Below are 15,046 nucleotides of genomic sequence, written 5' to 3'. Positions count from 1 at the left end.
CGTCATTCTTACCATGATTTCTTGTGTTTCTAACACAGACAATGAGGAAAGTGCATTGCCTCTCACAATATTTGCAAATAAAAACAAAAAGTTTTTTTAAATTTCAAGCATCTTTGCCTCTGCAAAATTTTCCAAATAAATTTGTAGCCACTGATGATAATCAGAACAATAAGGTAAGGTAATGAATTAAGAACAAAGAATATGTTAAAACAAAAAAGATCGTATATGTGAGTGAGGGTTTTTACCTTTGGAGGATCATAGAGCTCTAGCTGATACCTCTCCACTCCTCGTCTCGATCCTCCTATTCCTTCTTGCGTGTCCCTGATCCTCCTGACCAGCAGGCGGCAGCGTTGCCAGCGAGGCTGAGAGTCTGAGATAGTGTCGTCCACTGGAAAGTACCTCAGTTGGCCTTCCTTACAGCATCCACTCACCTCGGAGCGCCTCTGCCTTAAGCTTCGGCTGCGTAACCATCGAAACCGCTCGAGGAACTGAGACACTACTCCAGGCACGGGCCACTGTGAGGCCGCTGGGGGTGTGGCTTCAGAATTTAGACACGTAGAAGCGTGCGATGAGGAGGAGGAGGAAGACGATGAGCCCTCGTCAGTGGTGAGGGATATTCCACCTAGTCTGTGGCTAATATTTAGGGGGTTGTTGTTGTTGGTGGGGTTGGTGGGAGGAGAAAGGTCCAGGGATGTGCGCGGGCTGGGGACAGGCCCTTTTTTTAAAATCCGTTTCACACTTTGCTGGATTTGACTGACGGAGAAGTGTGTCACGTCGGCGTGTGTAGAATTCGAGGATGACGAGTCCAAGGAGTATCTTTCAGACACGCGACGACGAGCAGTACCGGAAACGTCCTCACTGCTACAGCTACGGATCCGCAGCGACTCGCCAGCAATGCTGCGAGAACACGAAAAAGAGTTTCCTGCGGCGCACCGAAGTGGCTGCTCCACCTCTCGACTCACATGCACCGGTTCCACTTTTTGCGACACCGCCAATGGAGCAGCTCCCCCGCTTGGCCGCCCTGCTTCCCGATAATCCTGTACCTCGGGCCAAGACGTAATCCTTAATCGACCAATGACAGTCTGTGAAGAGAGAGCGGAGGCCAGGGTGGTTGTGGATGAGGGGAGACCTGAGGTGGAGGAGTATGTGGTCTGGATGAGCGGGACACCATCTTTATCAACCTCGCAGCAGAAATGGTGCTGGAAGAGGTCTGTGAATTGCTTGGAGAAGGTCTCCGGTGGGAGCACATCGTGTTGTGGCCACTCTCTAGCAAAACTTCGGTAGTGTCCGGCCAGCTGTCGGGCTGCAGCAATTGCATGCAACTCGCAGAATTCTCTCCAGCCTCTTGGGGGCGCCGCTAACGCCGGGCCTCCTCCAGCTGTTGTGGTGTTGGCTGGATGGATAGTGTTACCATTCATTGCAGTAACCAGACTGGCTGAGAATCACTTCTACAAAAACACAAAAGAGGGGTTGGAAAAAGACAGGATTTAAGAGTTGATTTCAAAACATGACAGATTGAGAGACATAAAAATGTACAGGTATGAAGATATTATGAAGATTGAAAATGCTACCCAGGATAATATTTTGATTAAATTAAATTATAGTGAAACAAACATTGACTCCAAAATGAAAGGAAAAAGCTAGAAATGTTCTAGTTTGTTCCTGGTATTCCCAGTGATATCGCCTCAATCTGCGGGACATTCCATTTTGGCCAGAATAGCATCTTTCCTTGTAAGCCCAAAAATAGACATCCCCCATTATTTTGCCACAACCTTCAATAAATAGAAACACCAGAAATGTGTTGGGAGTTCACTTTGGCAGAATTCTTTGGGGCAAACACAAGAAATCACACTAAAAACTAAGTAATAAACACTTCTAGGCAACCGTCTACGGGACCCCACATCCCACAATGCAATGCGTAAAACTTCTCCCAAAATCTCAATATTTACTACTTTCAAGCAGCAATACAACCTTTTTTTTTTTGGAGAAAAGTATTAATTGATCTATGAGGCCTACACGTGTGTTTGAAATGGCACACTCCATACATACTATACACTACAAATTCAATAATAAATACTACATACTGTACTATATCCTATAAGTATGATTAGGATGATGACCGTTCCCACTGAAGCATACTTCCAAGTTTCCCAAGATGCATTTTAAACCTACAACAAAAACCTGAAGCACACTGAGTCTAAATCTCTGTTAATTATCCACCTTTGAAAGTTCTGAGAGCATTTTAATTGAGAAAGTGACCAAATAGAATATCAACATGTGGTCATTTGATCCATAAAACTCACGGGAAAAACACATTTCATTCCAACATTTCGGAGATTTTCAAAGACCCTCCATTGTGCTACTGACAAAACTTCAGGTTTACTTAAAAACTAATGGAAGACAAAAAGAGACGCTTTTGTTTTAAAAAAGGGATGATTGATTTTTAGGTTGATGCTGGTCCCAGGACCATTTTACATTCCGCTCGCAATGCATCATGGGGCGATTGAGTATGACCAGTGTGTCCACCGTGCATACTTAAAAAATGTGCCCATAGTATATATCCAGCTATTTCTCATATACTCAATCTTTGCATGCTAATGTGAACACACTACATACTAATTTTGACACCAGGATTGAAGATGAAATTTACAATGCAGATGTTGTATAATTTTATTTGCTAAATAATTATCATGGGTAGCAGCTTCAAGGAGAAAATATTCCAAACTGCTTAAAGCTTTGAAAACATGGTCAAAAGTTACATTCATCTTTGCACACATTTGAATTACACAGGCAATATGTGGTAATAAACGCCTACTGCAATATCATCAGACAACAATGGCCGCCATTATCTTATAAGACAGGGAGTTACTATTCAGACTGCGGGGAAAGTGAACTGAATCGGACCAATACACACTAGACAACATGTGGACGATGTGTTTTTATTATACAGTGTGGATGACGACAGTGAGATGAACTCATTTAAAGACAAAATGAATCATTTCTAAACTACACTAAACGGAGTGACTGAGATTTTTAGTCGTCGGTGGAATGAAAAGAGACAATGAATGAGTCACGAATAGAGGAAGTATGGTTAGCAATTTTCTCAGTGAATTGCACTGGCTGCTTGGACATCCGAGTGGGTGTTTGTTTACACGTGACATGCTTCAACGCTTCTGCTTTTTCTGTTACTGAGAAATACATATAAATAAGCCATGGTAGGAAGCAAATTGTCATAGATAAAACAAATTTTCTGCCTGGTATTGTTACAGTTCAGGTTATTATTTACAGAAAAAACTTTTATGATCAAACTATAACTGTTATCCACTGGCATTGTCATTCAAACCAAAGAGAAAAGCAAAACTACTAAAATAAAGTTGTTTAAATGACAGCTAGTTTAAGTAGTAGTAAAACACAAACAAAAGTCTGCTAAGTTGGGATGATATCTAAAGGCCGTTACACGCAGAACAGAACAGGGCAGAGTGTCCACTCAGCATGTGATAAGTGGATAGGATTTGTTTACCTCTGAGCATGTTTTCTCCTTAAATATTGATTTTTTTAGGACTGATTTTCTGATGTCTGATCAAGGATGGTACCGGAACATTCTTGCCCGTTTGGTCAAGGTCCATTCCGGACGGATTCGGATATCAGTATAGCTCGCTGGCCAATAGGAGCAATGCATAAAGTCACATGACTGGTGGAATGTTACAAATTTATTAAAGAATAAATTTAAAAAATTTGAAGATTACGACAAACACTTAAACATATCTGAATAAAGGAACCAGAGTTCCTTATGTTATGTATCAACTTGTGATCAACTTCCGTGTGTGTTACATTGGTAACGCTACCTATTAACATATGGGAATTTTTTTTTCACTGTACTCACAAAAGCTGTGTAATTGTTAGGGATGTAACGATTAATCATAAGGCAGTTAAAAATTGATTCATAGGTATCACGATTCACATCGATGCTGTGAAAATTGAAATGCAGTACTTTTTTTAAACAGCAGAGGGCGCTATCCAGAAGTGTTGGCGGCGTGCGGAATCTGCTACTACTTTCTTTCTGGCCGCCTTCTACTCTTAAACATGTTCATAAATGATTCCTTACCCCTTTAGCACCGAAAGAATATCTGTAATATTACGTGAATATCTGTAAAAGTCATGTTTTTCTATTAGCTCTGTCTGCTAGTGTAGCATCTCTTCTTCACTGCAAGATATCTGCATGCCAACCGACCACTGGGTTACCAGCACCCTCTGCTGGTCCAAACAAATATCTGACGCAAATACAGTGCAGACTGTTTTTTTTTTTTAAAGTCTAATTGTTAAGGCACAAAATACATTTTCAGTTGCACTTTTAAAAAGAAAAATAACTATTATGCAGTTTTGTATTGTTTACTATAGAACCAGAATTTAAATTAATAGGCTTCTTCTTCATTTGTATTATTCCTTTATTTATTTCATTCAAGATTTATTTTTAGTTAAATTGCATTGTTTTGAATAGTTTATCAAGGGATTCTTTTGACAATGAAAAATAAAAAGAAAATAGTACAGAATTTCCCAAAAAAAAATAAAGGAATATTTTTCAGTAATTTATGTACAGTCCCATTTTGTAAAATAAATCGTGAGAGAATCGTATCGTGAACCCAGTATCGTGAATCGAATCGTATCGGGAGTTGAGTGAATCGTTACATCCCTAGTTATTGTTTTTGTAAAAGTAATTCATCAAAACTCTTCCAACATCTGTTGTTTGTCAGTTTATTTGGATAGTTCTTGGATCGTAACATCGCAAAATGAAACTTAAAAGTGAGCAGGATTTTACTATTTTGTATCGCGTCAGTTCTGACGGTCTGCTCTGTGTGCGTTGTGCTTTAGAACTGAACTAAATTGATACAATCTAACAGTCAGAGTTAATCTCCAAGTGAACAGAGGGTTGGTCTAATTATTTTCTCACTCAGGTGGAAAACATGCTTTTTAGAAAGACTTTTCTTGTGTGCCTTGAGTTTGTGTTGTTACTCTGAACAACTGGAAACATGCTCTGGCTCAGTCAACACATCCAACAAATCACTACTGCTGTTATAAATAAACCATTAGTTGAAATAAATATTTGTAGCAAGAGTACAGGCTCCTAAAACTACCGTAGTTTGCAGGACTGCATTATGCAATCGGAGCAGCTGGGAGTGATTCCACTGGCTTCTGAATGTGTAAAAATAAGAACTTGAAGGCAACTGATGTCCTAACAACAAGAGGAAAAGTGTCCTGGTCACACTATGACAATGAGGGAGTGGCTGATGTGGATAGATTAGGGTTTATTCTAGAGCCTGACCGATATGGTATTTTGGGGGCTGATGCCGACACTGATATTAGGGTTTTAAAAAGCCGATATATCATCTGATTTATTGACCAATATATGAAATATGAACATTGATGTCATGTACATGAACACAAATTCTTATAAAACCCAAAATATGTTTCAAAACAAAGAAGGAAAACACTACTGAATTAAAACAAAAGCGGAGAACCAAACCTCTGCCAAGCGCTATATCTCCTCTTTGCCAGATAATGTCTAGTTATCTGGATCAATGATCCTAATCATGGTACTATTATCATTCACACTTTAAAAGGCTTGGAAGACATTTATGTCACCATTAATAAGCATACAGTATGTCCAAATGTATGCACATCCCCATTTTTTTTTTTTTTTTTTGAAAATTGGCAATTAAATGTGCAATCTGATCTAGATGAAACTCTGTCGGGTAATTGAGGAATCAACCCAACATAACAGTCCAATTTCATAAAGATCAGTAACTTACAAACCAAGATAGGCTTTTTTCAAATTTCACCAATGATGAGAGATGGGGATTTTATTAATTTTTTAAACTGATCCAAAATCAATATATTGATCCGGATCCTCTCTAAAACTTAATGGAATATTCGTAAGTGTTTAAACTCCAAAATTTATCTTCTGGAGCAGTGTTTCTCAAATGGGGGTACGTGTACCTCTAGGGTTAGGCAAAGCACGAAGGATTAGCAAATTAAAGCATTAAGAATATGTGGTTTTGGTTTATTTTTAGTTAAAAATTCTATTTATAATAATGATGATGATATTGATCTTGTCAGTTTTGGTCCCACAATAGGCGGGAGATGACCATAAATAATAAGAACTAAAGAGATAAATCTATTCATGAGACAATAAATACTGTTTCATTCATGAGATCCTTTAAAATGTGTTATCACTCATTCTTTCCATCATTACGCTCTATAGATATTTTTTCATTGTATTCTGAGAGAAATAGATGGTACAAAGGCGGTACTTGAAATCAGAAATAAGAGAGAGGTACTTGAGCCCAAAAGCTTGGAGAACCACTGCTCCAGAGTAGAAGACAAGGCTGTACAGGAAGTAAGAATGTATGTGTGTGTTATGGTTGTCCAACCAATGGGGGAGATGTTAGCAGTGGGGAGGCAACATGGAGCGACTCGTCCGCTATCTGTTGATATGCATCTCACGCCATCCTCCATGTGCTGAACTGACGCGCTCCATTGTGACAGTCGTGACACTTAATAAGTAGTTTTCTGCTCAAGGTGGTGGGGGTCAGGGGTCGATGGGGGTTTGGGTTTGAACGACAATGAATGCGACAAAAATACCTGAGTTTCCTGTCGCAACTCATTCTCTTCCTGTGCTTTATGGAGCATGCTCAGTGTGTGCCCCCACTCCTGCCCCTCCAGCTGCCCCCCCCACAGCAGTCTGTTTCTATCTGCGTGGCCAGCTCAGCAATGACTCAGCATTGACTGCCTACAAAACATGCACACACATACAGACAGACAGACAGACACGCACTTCCTCAGGGGGGTTTGGTCGTCTGTTTTCCCAGGGTCTCATCTTTCTGTTTGTCCTCTCCGTCCGCCAGCTCGGCCGGCCGAGGACGGACGGATGTTTTTGTGATTCCGGCTTCCTTTCTTTACTTTCACCAGCAGCGAGGGCCATTTAAGAAATTCTAAAAAGTTTTGTTCTTTCATTTTGCAAAGTTATTCTATTATCATTGTGCTAGGGGAAGACTCGCAGCAGGAGAGCAGAGGTGAAGGCCAACTCAAGCACACCAGGCTGGAAATCAAAAACACTCACACATTCAACAACTTCCTGCATTCCTGTTCTGCTTTCTTTCCTCATCTTACTCATCATCTCTCAGGCTAACATTTCCCATACAATGCCGACATTCTTCTTCTCTGCGACACACTGGGCCGTTGATTGTGTTTTTCTCTGTTTCTTGTGTCGTACAGGCAGGAATCTGGCAAAAGCTGCTCCTGCACTGACAGTTTTTGCAGCTTTTCTGTCAGTAGAACAAAGCAAATGTTATTAAAAGCTCATATTTTTTTGGGAAACAGCAATGTTTACTACTTTAGACGGTAAGCCCTATTATAAAGAGATTTTTTTAAAGCTAAATAGAGATCTCCAAACCTGCAGCGTATTAACAAATAGAACATTTTTGGATTTTTGCACAATTATCTAACAAAAGAGTTGCCAAGAGGCCATGAAAAATGTACCCATTAGGTCTCTTATGATGTCTAGTCATGCTTTTATACTATTTATTTACAGTATATATACTGTATAGTACATTTGTATAATTATTATTGTTTTATTTTCCTACTGTAATGTGTGCACTTGTATTTAATCCTTATTTAATTAACAGTTTTTTTCTGTCCTTTTTAGTGTTTATGCATTTTATTTGTAATATTTCTCGAGCCTCTGTGACACAAGTAATTTCCCCCAGGGATAAATAAAGTACTTCTGATTCTGATATTGCATTTATACATAAAATGTATTTGTTGAATTTAAGAAAAAAAATCTACATATCTACAAGCCAGTCTACATTGTAAATTATAAAACATTACAAAAGTAGAAGAATTAAGGCCACCATCACAGCTCCTACCTTTACTTTATGCCTTTGTGAGTCGAAAAGTGGAACTAAACCCCTCTTTTTCAATGAGAATGAACTGAAATTGATTTTAATCGAACAGGAAGGAAACAGGATGTGTGAAACACACTCGTGAATTGATCTTTTCAGCACCAGTAGTCCCATGACTCATGTCAGCTCAGCCAGTTCATTTGTAACAAGCATCCTTGAATAAAAGCACAAAACATTTTGACATAATGTCCATGTGTGTTACTTACTACTCCCTTCAAATAATGTCAACAATGAAGTATGTTGAGCAGTTAAGTGGCATCAGCTGTAGTCTGCTCAACATGGTTTGGTAGAAATCTGATTTAAATATCACATATATCGCTTTTTTTTTGTGGTGCAAACATTAGAAGTTAAACTTGTGATGACCTTTAAGCTTACACAAAACATAGATAACAATCAGTCTCGCTGGTTTAAACCTGACTAGAGAGGGAGGCCCTATTTATATCTACAGTGACTGGTATCAGCTCACACACACTACTGTGCGGTCTCGGTTATCCCAATTTGGAACAGTTTGTTTCATGCATTTGGCACGCACAAAAAAATGGTCTTAAGATCACGAATCACAGCGGGAGTAAACGTGCACTATGCATCAGGACCACAAGGTGATGGACATAAAATGTTATTACCTGAGCAGAACCAATGACAAAGAAGTGGATTTTTGCAACTCAGACACACTGGTTTAGTCTTTTGTGAGAGGCAATGATTAAATATTTTTAATACTCCTCAATGCAATATACTGTACATACCTACTCTAAAAAGTCAAAATCCAAATTATTTTGACATCTTATCAAAATACATCATGCCCCCAGGCATTGTGCTGATGTCAGGGGGCGTTATCTCTTTATTGTACGTAATCTCATAAATTTATGAATACCAACTGTCTGCATTTGATATAATTCAATCCCAACTTGCACAAATTTAACTGAATGCTGATAAGACGGTTGTTCGTAACCACATCACCACCATCTATCTTGTCTTAGTACAGCTCCTATAACAAATATTTGTGAATTACTATCTGATAAATTGAAGTTAAACTTAGAATTATTTTTTTCCTTTTTACATAACAAATTGTGTGTCTCAGTAAATATTTATTGCCGTCACTTCGAACACATGATGCCTTGGAACACTGACTCACTACGGTGCTCCAAATTCACAATTTGCTGTAAACACACTTGCATGTTGATGAACTTTCTATTATTTTATTAATTGTCTGTCACATTCTTGTGCAGATTTATTCTGATATAATGTCCTGCATTAATCAGTTCCATGACTGTTGCCAAACAATGCATTCTCATTTTTTTTTCTATACTACCCATAGTCTGTGCTGAGATGGTAAAAAAATAATGCTCCTACTTTGCTTTTTTAATCTGTTTTATCTCAAGTAGGTGGTAAATTTCCCCAGAATGGTTTAAGTGGCTTAATAGTACACAAGAAAAAGTTAATAAAAACCATATAAAGGTTGTTGACTTGGCTTCACACAGCAACATGAATTCTATGAGCTCGCATTCATTATTCTTTCTCTAGATGTCTGAAAACATGAATGTTAACACTGAACCCTAAACTACCAAAATAAGTAAATATTAAGGGTGTCCTGATACAACTTTTACACTTCTAAGATGTAATATGACACCGATATTGCAACTTTAAAAATTGTCCGATATCGGTATTGAGCTGATTCAATACCACCATGAATCATACATATTTTAAATACTTATTTTGTAGTGTGGGATGTTGAAAAAGTATCGATCAAGTAATATTACTCAGGCAGAGAACAATAGTCAGCAACAGAATGATAAAATATGATTTTAAAAAAGTCTGGAATGGACGGCGCCGGCTTGTAGTGGAGATTTTAGAAGCAGGCCAATATAAATCTGATACTTTTTTGCTGATATCGGACCGATGCACGATATCAGATCAGGACACCCTGATTAAATAACATGTCTCCATTTGGGTTCACCCTGAATTACCGACAGCTTATAAAGGGCAAAAGCCATTGGTTTCCAAACTTTTTTGGATTGTGACCCCATTTTTATATCACAAATTTCTGGCAACCCCCCAAAAAACTTTTTTTTTAATTAGTTTTTAATCATGTTTGTTATACTGTGTTACAAATACAGAGTACCAGGAGTGGTGCAAAAACTCACAAGATATGCCAGCTCAGATATTTTCACACTGTATTTTATATATTTTCTTTCTCTTCTTCTTCTTTTCTCTGTATTGCATTTTATTTAAACTAGATTTATATTTTTGAGAAAGTGAAAGTACAAAATACAGTTGTTTAACATTGTGTGTTAAATATTTTTTTTCGAAATTTAATATTTTTTTTCTATTCAATAATTCATTTTATAAATTACTAGACATTTCAGGTGATCCCATTTAAATTGAAAAACACTGGTGTAAGCAGACTGTTTAGTGGATGAAGATTTGTGTTATGCATGACTTTAAGAAATTAGAAACTATAGATAAAAAAAATGTTATCATGCATTTTTCATATTTCATATTACATTTCCTATCATGGACTGTTGTGTTGGTATCATTCCTGCCTTACACCATTAGGATGTGGATCTCACTCTGCAGTGTTCATACATTCTGCCCGTGGGTGCATGAGTCACCTCAGTTATTTTTAGGTTATCCAGTCTCAAAATTGACAAAACATTTAGTATGAATGTTTCAGATTTTTGTTAGATGTGGAAGGTCTAAAAAAAATCTTAAATTAACTGAATCAGACACTAATAATTGCCTAAACACATTCCAGCCAAAGTTGTATTTTCTCTAAACAAAAGTGGACACAAACCGGACATTGTGAAGATAATTTTTTAAAGCTTCCCTTGAAGCAAACTATGCATGCCTAGACATGACCTTTGTGTGTTTGTACAGTCAAACTGAGCCATGCCCTCATGGTTCACTGCTGAGCGAGGATGAGCTCTACTCTTCCTCCCCCCCACACACACACACAATAACAGCTGTGCACATGCGTGTCCCATGAGCGACTCGTCTGAGAATGTGCACACACGTGCACCTTCAAGTGCCTCCTACCCCTGAAATAGCCCTTGCTCCTAATTGTCATCGTCATTAGGTAAAATGTAATTTACAAAAACCCACATCCGTCTGCCCTTTATGTAGCCCTGGCAATCGGACGCATCCCATCTTATGACTCAATTAATCTGCATGGCATCAAAGCTCATTGAGACATCAAACACTCCATCCAACGTTTCCAGGAAAACATTCGTTGGAACAGCAAAATGCAATGTGTGCACTGTGCATCCAAGGATCTGGAATAAAAAACACATTTTCATTTTCTAACAACCCTGAAATTTCCCCCAATGTGAATGACTGACTACATAAAAAGGTGTTGGAGTAAGAAGCAAAGACATGATAGTTATTAGAAAGACAGACAGAGAGAGAGAGAGAAAGAGGGGGTGAGAAGGAAGTGAGGGAGCGTCAGAGAAGAAAAGCAAAAGGAGGAGACCGAGAAAGCAAGATGACACGGACAGAGAAAAGTAGAGATAAGGGATAATGAGAGGGCAGGCAGGAAGTAAGGCAGGGGAGAGGTGAGGAGGGGGGAGGCACACTAGAATACTGCATTAGTGCGTACAGGTCAAGGTGCTAGAGTGAGACACGCTGAAGGATCTTCGATCTCTGCACAGCCTTCAATTACCACCAGGAAGCCCTGCCCTAGTGAGCAGAGACCAGTGAAACATGTGTAGACAATGTACGCAGGCACGCACGCGCACGCACGCACACACACGCCTACAGTAATACATCTGAGAAGTAACAAGGACAAAAATATCAATTGCAAAGACTTTTTCTCTGTCAAAGTAAATACTTAAAAAATAGATGCAAATTAGGTTTTTCTGGTAGCTTTTACTATTGCAAGGTTTTGCCAATAGGCTAATGTTGTAACAGTGTTCTAATACAGTTTATAGACAACATTGGGGTATCTAAACTTGTGTGTTTTAACCAAAAAGTGAGGTTAAAAAAAAGTTTTTAACCAATTCTTTTTCTTCCTTTAAGTTTTACGCATTATGTATTTATGGTACATAATTCTTGCACATTTATTTTTAAATAAAGTAAGGCAATTTTATTCTTTGGGACAAAACTCGGGCAGCCATTTTCAGCCAAATGTGATGTAGAGTGGTTGATTTTGGGTACGTAGAAGTAAAACATATACTTTAGCTTGTAGTAACTCTGATGAAATGAGCGTAACTGAATGATTATGGAAAACGGACGGAAATCACAAAATTACACATTTTCACCATATTTCCCCATTATGCAGGTGGTTAGCAAGTGTTTGGAACACATGAGGCATCAGACCAGGCTTTAATCTCATGAGACTCCATAGTCTTGCTCGATCTCAAGATTTGAGCGGAAAGGTGGCCATAAAATGATCTAGCCTTGCCGACGGAGGAGATATTTAGTACCTTTGGCTGCTTACAAGGACTGATGATGAATTGCAATTAAAATTCATTATGCGCAACATGATCAAAATGTCAGAAAACAAGCATCAATATTTGTGCAGCTAAAATAAATAATCTGTGGCGCTCTTAATCATTTTTTGTTAATTAGAGTACGACCTCCGATTTTTCATAATCGCGGAAAATGGAGATAAAAAACGTAAAGGAAATCATTATTTATTCTTTTTTTTTTTTTTTACAAAATCAAAATCAATATGAAACTGAATAGCAAGTGTAGATGGATGTCAAATCCCAAGCAAAATCTCACATGCTTGTTTTAGCATATTTCTGTTGTGTATAAAAATGAATTTAATGACAATAGGCAACTATATTAACCATGTTAAGCATATTTTTGGCATGATTTTAGGATGTTTATTAGCCTGTAATGACATCTGATTACAAAAAGCCGTTGAAATGGAAACAAAATGGAAAAAAAGTGAACTCCAAAATGGAATTGGAGAAATTTTGAAACGGAAAATCGAGGGGCTTTATATTTGGTATTTGTCAAAACTCTGAGGGCTAGATTATAGAAAAAAGGAACTAGGCATGGGAAGTGATTAGCACTCAGTGTGTGGTATTCAAGGCTAAAATTCCCAGTGTAGCTTCTGGAAACAGAAAGAATTGCTTAAAAACATCAAACATTCTCCGAAACTGTCAAGTAACTCTAAAAGGACACAAAACAAGAAGTGGCAAATAGCGGAAAAATACGCAAAACTAAATATTTTTTCTAGTAATTCTTGGGACAAACTATTGAGTACATGTGGTTTTTGTTTGGGTTCGAGCCTTTTCCGACATTCCCACAACAATTACACAATGCAGCTATTCTTAAAACACACAGAAATAAAAGCCGAGCCACTCTCCGGCTGTTTCCTCCAGTCTGTGAACGTAGAGACAAAAGCAAGTTGGAAAAGCAACTTCAAGAGCTGGAGCAAAGCCAGCATTGCGTTTAAGTTTAATGCCCAAACATTGAGTCAAAATCTAATATTGCAATTAAACACAGTGATAATGACATTTGTAGTTTTCTGAAGTTCACTTTGCATTTTAAAACCACATTGTCCAGCATGCTGTCTTTAAATGAATCAATTTATGAAACCCTTAAATAACTGTATAACCCTTTAGAACAGGGGTGTCAAACTCATTTAAGTTCAGGGGCCAAGTACAGACCAGTTTAATCTCAAGAGGGCCACAGATATTACGCTGGAAAACAAGTAATTTCAACATTATTGTGTACTAGTTTACACTTATATTAATATGTAATCAACAATAATAAGCAATAAGTGATGAATATCAGGCCCAACAGGGTCTTCACTTTACATTTCTTAGATTTGTGACCAATTTTTGTTCAATTTTATGTAATAATTTGAGGGAAATTAAAAGATTTTGTAAGAATTTTGAGGGGTTTTTTTCAACAATTTAACATTAAAAATGCGATATAAGCACTGTGGAAACTGGGAGCCCCTGAAAATATTGTTGTTTCATTTACACAATAATTCATGTTTTCTCTGTCATTTTTGCTTTCTCCTGTGGGCCGAATTGGATGTTCCGAGTCCAAAAGGCCTGATTTGGCCCCTGGGCCTTGAGTTTGACATATGTGCTTTAGAAAAACAAGGACCAGAGTTCTTTCCAGTATAATTAGTAACTCACAAGGAATCCTAAATACTACAAGAGCTAAAAACCATTAAACATTTTAGCATAAATAAGAGGAAACTGACTTTTTTTAAGTGGGTGGAGGATGAGAAATATAATTTCCTGTTTATACGTTTGCAAGCTAACCTTTGACTGTGCTTTAATCTCATCCTTAGATTTTTTGTGAAGTGAACCACTAAGAAAGGGGAAGTGAGACTTGCACAGATGATCATGCATGGGGGAGTACTTTATGTAGCAGACATCCTTCACATGCAAAGTGTCAGGCAGAATCTATCAATAATACTGGTTATGTGGGAAACATTCACTAATCTAAACATTTTGAAAGCCTACATTACTGTCCAGGTGCACCATATGCTAAACTCTTTATATTTTGACTTCTTTCTTCCTGAACTAAAACTTCTTTACCATTTTTAGCCACGTAAACTCTCAAGAGCAAGTCAAGCATTGCGAATTAACATCAGTTCACTGCATTTCCTTCCTTTTGATAGAAACTGTCCAATGATGACATGTTTTAGAGGTGCTCATCTGACCCATTTGTCCAATTTGTCTTTGTAATAAAATCCTCATCCTTAGCCATGTTTCTGGCTTTATCCACATTGAGATGAAGGGTAACCTTCTACAGTATATATGCTGCTGATATGATAAAGAGTGAGTGACAACATTGTTATACCCAATAACTACGGTAATCAGGTTAAGTCAAGTCTTTAGTCTTTTTCCAAAAATCTATGGGATCTTGAGTAACATCCCACAGGAGTGTGTGACTACGCCCAGGAGATTGAGCAGCATAGGGGGAAAGTCCCCGACTGTTCTGGCAGTGATTGGTCCTTAAACTTCTCAGTGAGCTCTTGTTTGTTGAATTGGCATTGCTGGCAATTTAGAAACTTTAAGGTCACGCTCACAAATGAAGCACCATTTTTTAATTTCATTTCCAGGAATAGTTTACACAAGACAAAGACTTTGTTTTGGTTGTTCTAAACAAGCTTGACAATA

The 15,046-nt window shown here is 38.0% G+C and overlaps 1 protein-coding gene across 1 annotated transcript in view; it reads right to left on the bottom strand.

Moving 5' to 3' along the window:
• Positions 1 to 15,046, bottom strand: part of sh2b3 (SH2B adaptor protein 3) — a 57,599-nt gene that overhangs the window by 31,695 nt on the left and 10,858 nt on the right. The window contains exon 2 of the mRNA XM_028457580.1: positions 246 to 1,448. Within this exon, the coding sequence (XP_028313381.1) occupies positions 246 to 1,418 (1,173 nt within the window). The 5' untranslated portion in view covers positions 1,419 to 1,448. The remainder of the gene's footprint in view (positions 1 to 245; positions 1,449 to 15,046) is intronic.

The sequence above is a fragment of the Gouania willdenowi genome, chromosome 9, assembly GCF_900634775.1.
Source record: "Gouania willdenowi chromosome 9, fGouWil2.1, whole genome shotgun sequence".
Lineage (NCBI taxonomy): Eukaryota > Metazoa > Chordata > Actinopteri > Blenniiformes > Gobiesocidae > Gouania > Gouania willdenowi.
Note: the sequence above shows the minus strand (reverse complement) of the source record. Positions and strands in the feature narration are given on the sequence as shown.